Source organism: Anser anser, assembly GCF_964211835.1.
Source record: "Anser anser genome assembly, chromosome: 1".
Lineage (NCBI taxonomy): Eukaryota > Metazoa > Chordata > Aves > Anseriformes > Anatidae > Anser > Anser anser.
The window spans coordinates 104,294,294-104,308,365 of NC_139720.1; the positions used below are offsets into that span (position 1 = coordinate 104,294,294).

At 48.6% G+C, this 14,072-nt stretch overlaps 2 protein-coding genes across 4 annotated transcripts in view; one reads left to right on the top strand and one right to left on the bottom strand.

The window, feature by feature from the left end:
- The window catches only part of A2M (alpha-2-macroglobulin), a 28,229-nt gene extending 21,190 nt beyond the window's left edge, over window positions 1–7,039 (top strand). For both annotated transcript variants that reach the window (XM_083822117.1, XM_083822118.1), the window contains exons 26-36: window positions 803–959; window positions 1,302–1,376; window positions 1,650–1,815; window positions 2,806–3,029; window positions 3,618–3,836; window positions 4,122–4,249; window positions 4,582–4,672; window positions 5,344–5,412; window positions 5,837–5,939; window positions 6,092–6,133; window positions 6,857–7,039. In XM_083822117.1, coding sequence (XP_083678243.1) covers window positions 803–959; window positions 1,302–1,376; window positions 1,650–1,815; window positions 2,806–3,029; window positions 3,618–3,836; window positions 4,122–4,249; window positions 4,582–4,672; window positions 5,344–5,412; window positions 5,837–5,939; window positions 6,092–6,133; window positions 6,857–6,882 — 1,300 coding nt within the window. In that variant the 3' untranslated portion in view covers window positions 6,883–7,039. The remainder of the gene's footprint in view (window positions 1–802; window positions 960–1,301; window positions 1,377–1,649; window positions 1,816–2,805; window positions 3,030–3,617; window positions 3,837–4,121; window positions 4,250–4,581; window positions 4,673–5,343; window positions 5,413–5,836; window positions 5,940–6,091; window positions 6,134–6,856) is intronic.
- Window positions 7,040–9,468: 2,429 nt separating this feature from the next.
- Window positions 9,469–14,072, bottom strand: part of LOC310893397 (alpha-2-macroglobulin-like) — a 40,028-nt gene continuing 35,424 nt past the window's right edge. For both annotated transcript variants that reach the window (XM_083822334.1, XM_083822335.1), the window contains exons 30-36: window positions 13,796–14,014; window positions 13,383–13,510; window positions 12,960–13,050; window positions 12,292–12,366; window positions 11,763–11,865; window positions 11,571–11,612; window positions 9,469–10,606 (exon numbers count right to left, since the gene is read on the bottom strand). In XM_083822334.1, coding sequence (XP_083678460.1) covers window positions 10,581–10,606; window positions 11,571–11,612; window positions 11,763–11,865; window positions 12,292–12,366; window positions 12,960–13,050; window positions 13,383–13,510; window positions 13,796–14,014 — 684 coding nt within the window. In that variant the 3' untranslated portion in view covers window positions 9,469–10,580. The remainder of the gene's footprint in view (window positions 10,607–11,570; window positions 11,613–11,762; window positions 11,866–12,291; window positions 12,367–12,959; window positions 13,051–13,382; window positions 13,511–13,795; window positions 14,015–14,072) is intronic.

Sequence of the window (14,072 nt, forward strand, 5' to 3'; positions counted from 1 at the left end):
AGGCTGCTGGGAAAGGTATTTTTATATAAGTCAAAAGGGTGATAATCTGAGAGCAGTGCTGTATCGTTATTTTTCAAAAGTGTTTGTCTGTTACTAAGGAAAGACATCTTAGAGAAAAGTGTGTGTTGCCAGTGTGACTTACTGCAAAACTTTGAGTTGCTTCAGCATATCATTGTCGTGCATTTTCAACTTAGGTAATGGTAAAAATAGATGATTTCATCGCCTTCTGTTTGCTTTTAGTCCTTGTGTCTCAACAGAACATTGGCCTCTCACTACATGCTTGTTTCTTCCCATAACTGCTTTGTAACAGCACTAGCTTCTCAGCTCACTCTTTTAATATGTTCTACTGTATTCATAGTTTTACTGACACATCTGGGGAATTCTGGGAAACCCATGAGACATGAATTTCTAGTGAGAGTCCTGCCAGCAGACCATGAGCTATGAGGGATTGATTCTTCCCTGTCATTTTGATTATTACTGTCATGCTGATGTTAAGCTAATTGGCATACAATTCTCTGCTTTTTCCAAAGAGATTTGTTTAGATGCAGATCAACAGTCTTTGTCCTCCAAACTGTAGCCTCAATGCAAAAGGATCATAGGGTTTTATAGGCCCAGAGACAGAGGAGAAATCAAGGTGAGAAACTATTTTTTGACAGATATTTTGAAGTTAAGATGTACTTGTGGTCCAACTAATTGGCCTTTCATTCCCCAGGCCTTCCTGCCTTCTTCCAGACAGGTGATGTGCACATGAGATGGACAGTGGGCCTGCACAGCCCCTCTCACTGCTCTTTCTTCATTACAGGCTCACGGCCTTTGTCCTGAAGTCCTTTGCCCAGGCCCGGCCTCACATCTTCATAGATGAAAGGCACATCCAGGATGCTTTGAGGTGGCTGTCCTACAAACAGAAAGAGAATGGCTGTTTCCACAGTTCTGGGACACTCCTGAACAATGCCATGAAGGTAGCATGCCTGCCTGGTTGGCTTTTAGTTAAGCTGGCACTTGACCATAAGTCAGATGGGTGCAGCTGAGCTTCTTGAGCACCCAGGCAGATAGAGAAATCCCATGTCAATGGCAAGAAGTAATGAGACAGAGGCCATTCTGTATGATTGCCATGACAGGAAGAAGAGTCAAGGCAAACCTGCAGTATAAAAGTGGCAATGATAGCACCACATGAGCAGCAATGGGGAGGAGGAAAGCTAAAGGGTCTACAGTACAGAATAAAGTATTACCACAGCAACGGTAGAAAAAAATGAAGAGGAGAAAATATGTCACTAAACATCTACCTTTGTCTTTTCTGACAGGGTGGAGTGGACAACGAGGTCTCGCTGACGGCCTACATCACTATTGCACTGCTGGAAATTCCTCTGCCTGTAACTGTATGTGTCTGCACCCTAATTTGAGTCAGTCTAGGATGACGCAGTACTGTCCAGAATTTGACCCAGACTGGAAAAAAAACACAGCTGTTGGTTCCTGTGATATAGGAATTATGTGCTGTCATGTTAGACATTTCAGAAAAATACTGTACTCTGTATGTCCCTAGACCTTATTCTGGCAGACCCCACTTCAGCATCCAGGGGAATGATGTGTAGTTAGTAAGGCACAAACCTCATCTATTCCCAGCCTTCCAAAAATTGGTTCTCTCTCCACAGCACTCAGTGGTGCGTAATGCTCTCTTCTGCCTGGAAACAGCAGCAAATGGGAAAGAAAACCACGTGTACACCAAGGCACTGCTGGCGTACGCCTTTGCTCTGGCAGGAATGGAGGAGAAGCGGAAGGCGTTGCTTGGCTCACTTGAAAAGGAAGCAGTGAAAAAGGGTGAGTGTTCCTGGTGGGATGTTGCTTTCTTCCAGCCCACAGACCTTATCTTTTCCTTTGATAAAATGGCTTTTGTTGGTGGGGCAGTGAGTGCAGGAAATGGCTTGTGTGGGTGGGGAAAAGTGTAGGGAGAGGAAACACTTGTGCAAGGCGGTTGCATTTTTGACAGCTCCCTCTCAGTGTCCAGTCCTACTTCTCTGCTCTGAGGGGATTCCTCAGGAGGCACTGCACACCACACCATCGGTGCTCAGCAAAAGCATGGCTCTGCTAGCATCTCACCTCGGTCTGCTCTTCTTGTAACGCCAACCACTGCTTAGTAAAGGCTTAGCAATGTTTATGGCCGCTCCTTCCTCCCAGCGGATGTGCTCGACACAGAACAAAGTACAGAGGATGATAAACCAGGGAAGAGAGAGATGTGCTGATACAGAAGACAAACTTACGGGTCATTTCAGAGGTGCTAGCGTAAGCTAAGTGTCTTGCAGGAAACCGCATAAAGACTCGGAACTGTTCTGGTAAAGTCAGCCTGAACAGTCAGTTTGCCCAAGCGTTGTCTGTCAGGGTGGTGGAGGAAGCGTCATCAGCACCTTCTGCCTTCTGCACCTGTGGGTGGCTCTCAAGACCCGCTCTCATTTTCCCTCATGGAGCTTGTTACTTGTCCCACCCAGGCATCTCTACTCAAAATGGGACAGTGTCCCAGCCTGGTGCTCTATGTAGATCTCTGGCTCCTTGAGGTGTTCAAGCTTTTAAATGCCTCCATGAGCATGGAGTTTAAGTAGAAGTGGTATCCTGGCGCGAAGACAGGGCCTCAGCACTCCGAGACTAGTTGTAAACATGCAACGAGTGAGGCGCTATTTCACCCTTCCTGTTTCATCCTGTAGTTGCATGCTGGGGGCTTTGTCCTCACCGCAGCACCAACAGGGTCAGTAACTCCTTCTGTGCAAGTAACTATTCCTTGTTGTCTTCTTTGCCCGCTCCCTGCCTCCTGTGAAGATGGGTCTGTTCACTGGCAGCGGCCTGGGAAAGAGATGGTGGCTGATCTCCCCTACTATCACTACCGAGCTCCCTCTGCTGAAGTGGAGATGACGGCCTATGTGCTCCTTGCTCACCTCACCACACAGCCGGCACCTTCCCAGGAGGAGCTGTCGTTTGCATCTCTTATTGCGAAGTGGATCAGCGGTCAGCAGAATCCCAATGGAGGCTTCTCCTCCACCCAGGTGAGCAACTTCCCTCCCCTGACCTCACACATCAATGTCAGGAGATTGTCAGAGTGTCAGAGAGCAAGGTAGGAGCACAGTAAGGTTTGCCCAGGCAGGAACTGTACCCCTGCAGTCTAGCCCCGTAGCATCTGCCGCAGCTACCAAATTCCCCAAAAGGCTGGAGGCCAATATATATGTCAAGTAGAACCACTGGGAGTGACTGGTATTTGGATTCATGACCTGGCTTTCTTGACAAAGAGGGACAGAACGGCAGTGGCCTGAGTGACAATGCAATTTGGAGCCCCCACCACAGTTTGCGTGTGCGCATGCAGGTGCTGCTTCCCCTGTGGAGAATGGCGTTGAAGGCTCCGCAGAGCTCCACAACAGGGAGTTGAGGGACGCGCAAGTGCTGTGCAGAGGACACAGCAAGAGAATGGAAGCATGTAAAAACTCACCTTTTCCATCTCTCCTTACTTGAGACTGGAGAAAGTGGAGAATGGAGGAGCGGGTGCCCACCGCCAGCAAAGGGCAGGCTCTGGGAGGACGGGTTGTGGAACGGCTGACTGGGCTAACCCGGCCCTGGGTGCCGGGACCTGTCTCTTGCAGGACACAGTGGTGGCTCTGCAAGCCCTGTCTGTGTACGGGGCTGTCACCTATGCCAAGAGTGGAGCAGCTTCCCAAGTGACCCTGAGATCTGGAGGGGACTTCCAGCAGGACTTCCAAGTGGACCCCTCAAACCGGCTGCTGCTCCAGCGCGTGCCCCTGCCCCAGGTGCCAGGGGAGTACAGCGCAGAGGTGTCTGGTGAAGGATGCGTCTACCTGCAGGTGAGGGCGATGGAGGCAGATGCTGTCCCGGGAGGGGAGCCCCTTCCCCGGCAGGAGCCAGGGAGAGGACAGGAAGGACAAGGGAGAGGGGAGGAGTGTGGGGGAAGGCTCTGGCAGAGGAGAAAAGTGTTGGTGTGCGGGGGAGGGAGAGCGGGAGGGACAGAGCTGCGTGTGAGGGAGCTGTGAGAATGGAGAAGGGGGAGGGCTGGGCCCGGAGACGATGGTCTCTCTCCTGGGTTGTGCACGCACACACACGCTCACACAGAGCTGCTGGCTCTCCCCCAGACGAGCCTGAGGTACAACGTGCAGCCCACGCAGGAGAACGCGCCCTTCACGCTCCATGTGTACACCACCCCAGAGACATGTGAGGACTCCTGGACTCCCAAGGTCTTTGACATAGGCATAAACGTCAGGTAAGTCCGTGCTTGGTCTGAGCCTTCCTGAGAAGCCATGGGAGCTGGAGGAGCCTTGGTGGTCCAGGGTGAGCCAGTCTGGGTGGGGCAGGGCAGCCCCCCGCAAGGTGGGCCAGAAGCAGCTGGGCTGGGAGGAGAGGCTGTGGAGGAAGGGGGCGTCCTGCAGGGGTGAAGCTGTGTGGGGAGCCCAGGGCTGCAGGAGTGGGGGGTGGGCTGGAGAAGAAGGTGTTGGGCTGCCCGAAAGCGGTGGGATGTCAGGCGTTAGGGAAGAAGTGGAAGTGCCCCCAGCTTTGACATGAGGCGCTCTCAATGTTTGCTGCTTGGTTCCTCAGTTACACAGGCGAGCGCAACGTCTCCAACATGGTGATTGTTGATGTGAAAATGCTGTCGGGATTCATCCCTGTCAAGTCCTCAGTAAGAAAGGTAGGAGCCCATGTGAATTATTTCTCCAAGGATATCTGCCCCAATCCATTCCCTTTTTTAAAGGAGTGCCTAGTTATTTTCCTGGTATCTTTTCCAATGTTAGCCCTGCCTCATTTTTCCCCTGGTTCTTTTACCCGTCTCCTGTCTACAGGTCTCCTGTGGTGCACAAGGGATTCCAGCACTCAGTTATCACTGAGTTCTGATACCCTGCTAAAAACATTGTCTTTATGTACCACCTTCAAAAGTAGTATTGCTTTCTTGTTCCTTTTGCAAATCTTACCTTGTGGCTTATAGTTTGTCCTGTAACAGTTCATTTGTTAGATTACCTTTTGAGAGGTTCATCAAGTGCATGGCATAGAAAATATTAGAGATTATGAGATGACACTGCAGAACTAGCAAGCCTGAAATAATGTGTTATCATTGCATTTTTCCATTGCTGTGTTTGGACCAGTGATCTGTCTCTGCTGAAGCCAGGCAGTACTTCATTTGCCAGACTGGTGAAGGGAAGACCTTGGCCCTACCAAGGAGGCACTAAGTTCCATGCTGCAGACTTAGTTGGTTCCCTCATTCCCCATAGTATTTTATTCCCTTAGCGTCCCATCCATAGGCCTGTGGAAATGGCACAGGGAGACTACTCTCAACTCAGTAAAATTTTGGTCTTCTTTCTTCAGCTGCAACACCACATAGCTATTGAACGTACGGAGTTGAGTACCAACCATGTTTTAGTGTATCTGGAAAAGGTGAGTGTCCATCTGGGGCTAGAATGGGTCAGAGAAACACAAGCATGGGGACATTTAGCCACTCAGGGCAAAAGACATGGACCTCAAAACTACCATGGGTCTGACAAAAGTAGGAATGAATTTCATACTGACTTTTGCCCACCTTTCAAGATTTACTGGTACCTTCCTCCCAGCCCTCAGCAGGTTTTCTCTCCGTGCCTGCACACAGATCAGCCCACACCTGCCCACCAGCCACCGGCTCCCCCAGTGTGGGGAAAGACCTCAGGGTTTCCCCTTGCCCCTCAGCCACGCCACGCACACCCCCAGGGCCCAGGGCACTGGTGGCAGGGGGAGCACTAGTGGAAGGAGGCCAGCGAGGAGACACCGGGAGAGACCAAGGCAGATGCAGAGGCACCCCTAAACCTCCACTGCTTCCCTTCTCCAGCTGAACCACGAGACCTTGAGCTTTTCCTTCACGGTAGAGCGGGACATCCCTGTGCAAGGCCTGAAGCCAGCTCAGGTGAAGGTCTATGACTACTACGAGACAGGTAAGTGCGGGTCTGGGGGTGTCCCTGGGAACGAGTACGGGGAGTTGGATATGTGGAGGTGCATGGGAGCTCTGGGGACCCACAGCTGCCCCTGGCACCCATCCCTATGCCAGCCAACAGCCCTGCTCTCTCCTTCCCCTTCTGTTTTCCAGATGAATTTGCCACACAGGAGTACAGCGCTCCCTGCACCACAGGTAGGGAACATAGGAACAAATGACATGTTCTAGTATGCCCAATTGCAGGTTCTTTTGAATGAACATCTTTGCAAACCAGGGGTATCCTCAGCCTAGATATAGTCTCTGGGCATGTCTTCACTATGCCTGTAGCAGTCTTGTGACATACCTTAGTACAGAGAAGGAATGCAATACTGGCTACCCCATGTCCTGTGTAAGCCTTTCCTTTTTGTTCACTGAGGCTCAATCCCAATGTTATTGCCTTAATTTACACAGAGGCACTTGTATTTTCCTCTGTGTATGTCATGTTGAAGAATTGCCTCCCAGCTGTCTTGGGGAGATGGTGATGCTATTGACATGTCTTCAGTGGGGACCTGTCAAACTGCCCTGGTGGTTTTTTGTTTGTTTGTTTGTTTGTTTTTTGTTTTGTTTTTTTTTTTTTTCCCATTCTTTGGGAAATCCAGGTGCTGAGAGAGAACATGTACTGGGGTAGCACATGCTTTCTAAGGCAGATATCTCTGCCTCCCCTTCCATCTCTGTAGCAAGGATTTCTTGAACATGTCCAGCCATTCCCAATCCATCTGCAACTCAGAATTTTAGGTGACATAGGTTCCTAGGATTTAACTGGGCTTGAACTCACATGGCATGAAAGAAGGGGCCACCAGAACGCAGGGAAGATGTCCGGGGCTCTGGATACTGCTTCCTCAGGAACCATCTCTCATTCTGTCATTTCCACACCTCCAGACAAAGCTGAACAGGGAAACGCTTGAAGAACACATCTTGTGTGAGCCCTGCTGGATCAGCTCACATGTCTGTGCCTCTAGAGGATCTTCTCGTTAAGGTGGCCTACTGAAACGTTACATAAGGACACCTGAACACCAAAAAAAGAAGTGACAGTATAAATAAATTAAGTCTTGATTCTCCAAAGGTGCCTCTGGCCTTATTTTTTGTTAGTGTGCCTTTTCACTCTTCCCATCAGCAGCTCAGACTGTGAAGTGCTCTGAGATTTAGATAAAGAGCCATCCATTGCAAGAAAGTGTTTGGCAAGTCTTCGGGAATACCAGGAGACAGACATTTTTTGGCAGTGGGGAGGTTTGTCATCATACTTGCCAGTTCTCTAGGAGGAAAGGGAATTCTGCCTGGTCCACTATGCCCTGGAAACTTGGCTCCCTGCTTGTAAATGTGGGTGTTTTCTGCAAGATAGTTCTTGGACATAAACCTCTCTTCATATAACTCCCACAATTCCGTGGTGAAATCACTGCTGTGCAGCAGATGGGCTGTAGAACCTGTCCAAACTGATTTTTCAGAACAGCTAGAAGTGAAGGGAGGATCTGTGAAAGGAAACCTTTCCCATGAAGACATTGTCTGTTTGTTTCCAAACAGCTGAAGTGAAATCAGAGAGGGACTGGGAACTTAACATCATCATCCAGAATTTCAAACAAGATCTACCTTCTAAGCCAAAACTGTTGCATTTTTTTATGAAAACTTTATCTTATTCCCCTTAGAGGAGGCCTGGAGGTCTATTATATTCTTTTGAGTAATTTTAGTACAGTTTTCATTTTCTCCCCTTTGACAAGTTGCTGATCTTGCCTGACCCTAGCTGACCTAGCCTGATGTATTACATGGAGTTAACAGTAGTTTAGAAGGTGTGATGGCCCAAGGAAGCACGACAGAGTGTTTTAGTAGAAGCTTTTATTTAACCAAATAACTGTGCTCTTTTGTCTAATGCTTATGTATCAACATTACTGTACCTATAAACTCTGAATAGGTATAGCAACGAAAGTTTGAGTGGAACTTTTTCTTATAGTTGGCCAGATTGTATGGGATGATTACCAAATTGCTTGTCTGATACCCGAGTTTCCATCATCTGGGTATGTCCTTCAGAAACAAAACAAATCAACCAGAGTGCTAGTATGTTTCTAACTTTTTCCTAACTAGGCTTACAGCTAGGCTCACAATTAGGCTTAGTGGTTCCACAGAATTCAGATGAGAGGTCCTGGATCCCTCTCTGGTAGTTTGGGTTAAACTTTTTTTGCATGTTAGTTACACAAATTACCACATACTCTCTAGTCTCCCAAGGGTCTCTCCCAAGGATGCAGTAGAGATCAGCCCTAGCTCACTAGGTCATATGGCATGTGGTGTATTTTGTTTGAATTGCTCTGTGTGCAGAAGTGCCTTTGAACCTTCCAATGATAGCTTAAGCAAACACATCTGTAGGAGTCCCTCATGCAGCTTCTTTCATATGCACAGACCCAGGTTGTCAATACTATGTCACAGATTAAGCAAATAACTTATATTTATTTTAATGTTGCTTAAGCTCTTTGAGTTGTCATTATCCATGTGGGTGTCTGAAGACCCTCTTTCCCTTCTATGAGCTAAAACTCATCATTTTGTGAGGAAAGCAGTTCGCTCTGGCACTTTTTTTTTTTCTTTTTTTTTTTTTTATAGTTGCCCCCCTGCTTTGGGATTATTAGAGACAGTATTGGAGGTACACAGTCCCAGCTGAGACGTAGTTAAGGGCAAGCAGGTTCAAAAGTGCCAGGTGTGCAAACTTGTGCATACAGACATAGGTTTGCAAATACAGACCCTCATTTACAGCAACCTGTAGATAGATGTCAACAGCTCCTTTAGTTTCATTTGCTTTTTGGCAAGTAGTTTACCATGGTTATGCTGCTGCATCTTTTCTGCCTCAAATGAAACAAAGTGATCATCATGACAATTTAGTTTAAAAATCTGTAAAATCTCTGGAATATGTTCCATTCACAGAATTTGGATAATGGTTTTCTACCATAGAAAGAGTTAACACAGTATTTTGCTGCTGCCAGGTTAAATTAGACAACGCCTAATTGGTGCCCATGAGTAGCCACATCACTTATCATCTGGCTGGAGTTCCCCACCTAGCCCACATCTGTAAAGTAGTTTAACATCCCTCTGCTTGACTAGGATGTGAATTGTCAGTCACATGTTTGCAGGCCCTCCATGGCATATGACACAAGAAACTTTATCAACGCTACTGTAGGAAAGCACAAGAATATCTGAATATTCCATTTCTACCCCCATGGAGCAAGCTTTACATGCTTCAAAGGCAAATTGTAACGGTCTAAAATCAAAACAGTTTCATTCAGAAATCAAAAATTATGTTGCTTTGAGCACCTGGAAAATAAATTATGGTAGGAAATGAAATGGTTTTACTATTTCTAAATCAAATAAAAATGTAATTAGTATTCATGCTCAATTAGAAATTTTGCTCAGCATTCTCTGAAGCCTGTTGATTTCATAGGCTTCTCTGAATATGAGGTGTCAAAAAGGTCTTGGGTGAGTAAACACCAATCACCAAGAGATAATGTGAAATAATATTAATATTTAGCAAAATAGCTGAAGAACTTTATTTGTTTTCAGTACCATTGTCTGGATAGGTGCACTAAGAGAAAATTGGATGCAACAACTAGCTGTGCATACTTTGGATATACAAGCCATGATATCTAGCAATAAGCATTTAATGAGAATAAACAGTCACAACCTGGAGACACCTTAATATAAGAGGATTAGGGACAGTTTCACCAAAGCAGCTCTATGATTTAAATAAACATGCTATTTATACTAGACTCAGATAGTTAGGGTACTGGTAAATGCTATTAGCTTCTAGGCCATGCTGCTTGCCAAGACAGTGTTTACTCATAACTCCCTGGGAACCTTCAAGAAGCAGCAGGTACAACACATGGAAGTTTCCACAAGAAGGCCCAAGCTTCATCTGGAGAACAGGCTATTATTATAAGTTATCAGCTGAATGCACAATACATGCATATATCCCTCTGGCCCTCCACTGCCCCAACACCCCTTGCATGTTCTAAGCTTCACATTTAACTTAGAAGAGGGCAGACTGTTAGTCTACTCCTACATCTCTAAGAATAAGAAACAATCCTGGAAGGAGTGGCTCCTGGGCACATTATTTTGTGTAACGTTAGTTGATCATCCGGACTGCCTCCAGGTAAGAGACATGGATAGGCACCTGCAGAGGGCAATTCAATCAAGTCATGGTTTCTAAGCCAGGGAAGAGAAATTTCTCTCAAGAAGTACCTGTCCTTCTCCATTGTTTAGACAGAATCTCAGCTAACACGTTTGGAGTAAACATCTCGGAGAGAGCTACATTAGAAAAGCTGACCCTGACTTAAATCGTCTTCTATCTTTATAACTGTCAGCCTTACAGTTCTGCACACAGGCATGGAAGCATGGCTGGGTGGGATGCTCTTCAACCTAAGAAGCCAGAGAGATTAAAGCTGTGACTGGAGATTGAGCAGCAAGAAACAGAACTGGGAATAAGCTGTTCAAAAATCATTGGTCAGTACAGTTAATTTGTTTGTAAAGTTCGTTTTTCATTCCTTGCAGGCACTGTCCAAATGTCAGTCTATTCTCTCTGTAGATGGTGGTGATACTGAGGCAGGTGGGGTCTAGCAGCTTGGAGTATTCCTCACGCGTTGCCCTGATCTACTTCCTCTGCAAGGATGAGAGAAAATGGAAGGGGACAGGAGTTAGAGAGAGATGCTAGTTCCCTCTCTCAAGTGGAGAGAAAGACAGAGCAAGATGTATCATGCTGCAATGTGCCACCAGCTTGTAAGGCTTTGCCACATACAATTGCTAAGCAGGCTGGGGTGCCACACCGTACAGCTATGCTCCCGCCACGAAAAATGTCATGGCTGTGTGTACAGGTGTGGGTTTGTCACTAGGGCAGTTTTCTCTCACCATACGAGGGAGGAAAACCCAAGTTCTTAAAATGGACAAACCATTTCAATAGTAAGGGCTGTGCAGGATTCCTCCTCGATGAGGACTTCTTGCTGCATGTATGGCTGTATACCCAGAGTAGGAAATGAGGAGCTACGAGCAGCACCATATTACAGCTTTAGTGAAAAGGTATACCATGCTTGGGCAGGAGGTTCTGGAGCATGGTACGGTATCACGGAAGGTCAGACCATGACATGCTGCTGTATGGGATATATATGCTGGTGACCTTGATTTGTTCTATTGATTTAGACAGCGCACTTCTGGGAAGCAGAGTGCCAGGTGGTTTGGAAGAGCCAAGTCCCATGATCAGCAAGATCCCATAGCTACACTAGCAGGAGCATTCAGGAAGGTCCAGCAGATACCCTGATGCCAAGACAACAAAAATGATGTACGAAACTCGAGCTCAAAGAAGAAGGATATGGGGCACCAACCGGACAATAACCTTCAGTCAAGCCAGAAGGACCTGACTGTGAGAATTCAAGGAGAGTCAGTTTTCAGTGAGACAACACCACTGTGCCTCCTGTGTTCACAGTTTTGCATCCAAAATTTGTGCGTATGCACTGGGAAAATCTCATTCAAAATAACTGTCAGACACAGATAAGCACTGACTGGAAAACCTCATGCACGGTGAGGAAGATTTAGAAAACTCTGAAGAAGAGAAGAGCTCTCCATACCCTACCTGTGGTGCAGGGAGCGCTGTACTCCTGTGTGGCAAACTCATCTGGAAAACAAGGGGAAGGAGAGAGCAGGGCTGTTGGCTGGCATAGGGATGGGTGCCAGGGGCAGCTGTGGGTCCCCAGAGCTCCCATGCACCTCCACATATCCAACTCCCCGTACTCGTTCCCAGGGGCACTCCCAGACCCGCACTTACCTGTCTCGTAGTAGTCATAGACCTTCACCTGAGCTGGCTTCAGGCCCTGCACAGGGATGTCCCGCTCCACCGTGAAGGAAAAGCTCAAGGTCTCGTGGTTCAGCTGGAGAAGGGAAGCAGTGGAGGTTTAGGGGTGCCTCTGCATCTGCCTTGGTCTCTCCCGGTGTCTCCTCGCTGGCCTCCTTCCACTAGTGCTCCCCCTGCCACCAGTGCCCTGGGCCCTGGGGGTGTGTGTGGCCTGGCTGAGGGGCAAGGGGAAACCCTGGGGCCTTTCCCCACACTGGGGGAGCTGGTGGCTGGTGGGCAGGTGTGGGCTGATCTGTGTGCAGGCACGGAGAGAAAACCTGCTGAGGGCTGGGATGGGGTAGTCATCCATGCGAGAGAGACGAGGAGACTGGCAAACAGGTTTGTGTTTCATGGTTACAAGGCTTGTGGTGCTTAATATTCCACTACTTCTTTGTCCTTGGTATTGCCAATGTAATTCAGAGCTCCACCGTGTGTCCCTCTGCAACCCGGAGTTTGTCCTTACCTTCTCTACATACACCAGAACGTGGTTTGAGCTGACTTCTGTTCGTTGGATTTGGAAAGGCTGGATGCTTGAGAGCTGGAAAGAGAAGACAAGGAAGAGGTTACAGACCTGAAGGGATGTCACTCCTCCTTCAACTCACTGAACCTTCTTCCAATCACGAAACTTTTAGCAGGTAGAGGCTGAGAAGTAATGCATGGGGAACATACGTCCTATAGGAATCAGCAAATACTCGTGTAGAGCCCCTCACCGTAAGTCTTATCTCAGTTCTGACCATCTCATGCTGTTGCACTTCCATGACAAAAAAAAAAAAAAAAAGTAAAAAAGGTAATGAGGGAATGGCATTTTCACAGCTATTGAAAATCTTTTGAGGCTCCTGAATACTTGAAATTGGACCTGATTGTATCTTCCCAAATCTCAGGCTCAGGTCCACACAATACATTAATGCAAGCTACCTAAAGTGGTACGGGTGTGAGAAGGGGCTGCTTCTACTGGAATCCCTCGTGCACCACAGGAGATCTGGAGACAGGAGATGGATAGAAGAACCAGGGGAAAAGTGAGGCAGGGCTAACATTGGAAAAGATACCAGGAGAAGAACTAGGCACTCCTTTAAAAAAGGGAATGGATTAGGGGCAGATATCCTTGGAGAAATAATTCACATGGGCTCCTACCTTTCTTACTGAGGACTTGACAGGGATGAATCCCGACAGCATTTTCACATCAACAATCACCATGTTGGAGACGTTGCGCTCGCCTGTGTAACTGAGGAACCAAGCAGCAAACATTGAGAGCGCCTCATGTCAAAGCTGGGGGCACTTCCACTTCTTCCCTAACGCCTGACATCCCACCGCTTTCAGGCAGCCCAACACCTTCTTCTCCAGCCCACCCCCCACTCCTGCAGCCCTGGGCTCCCCACACAGCTTCACCCCTGCAGGACGCCCCCTTCCTCCACAGCCTCTCCTCCCAGCCCAGCTGCTTCTGGCCCACCTTGCGGGGGGCTGCCCTGCCCCACCCAGACTGGCTCACCCTGGACCACCAAGGCTCCTCCAGCTCCCATGGCTTCTCAGGAAGGCTCAGACCAAGCACGGACTTACCTGACGTTTATGCCTATGTCAAAGACCTTGGGAGTCCAGGAGTCCTCACATGTCTCTGGGGTGGTGTACACATGGAGCGTGAAGGGCGCGTTCTCCTGCGTGGGCTGCACGTTGTACCTCAGGCTCGTCTGGGGGAGAGCCAGCAGCTCTGTGTGAGCGTGTGTGTGCGTGCACAACCCAGGAGAGAGACCATCGTCTCCGGGCCCAGCCCTCCCCCTTCTCCATTCTCACAGCTCCCTCACACGAAGCTCTGTCCCTCCCGCTCTCCCTCCCCCGCACACCAACACTTTTCTCCTCTGCCAGAGCCTTCCCCCACACTCCTCCCCTCTCCCTTGTCCTTCCTGTCCTCTCCCTGGCTCCTGCCGGGGAAGGGGCTCCCCTCCCGGGACAGCATCTGCCTCCATCGCCCTCACCTGCAGGTAGACGCATCCTTCACCAGACACCTCTGCGCTGTACTCCCCTGGCACCTGGGGCAGGGGCACGCGCTGGAGCAGCAGCCGGTTTGAGGGGTCCACTTGGAAGTCCTGCTGGAAGTCCCCTCCAGATCTCAGGGTCACTTGGGAAGCTGCTCCACTCTTGGCATAGGTGACAGCCCCGTACACAGACAGGGCTTGCAGAGCCACCACTGTGTCCTGCAAGAGACAGGTCCCGGCACCCAGGGCCGGGTTAGCCCAGTCAGCCGTTCCACAA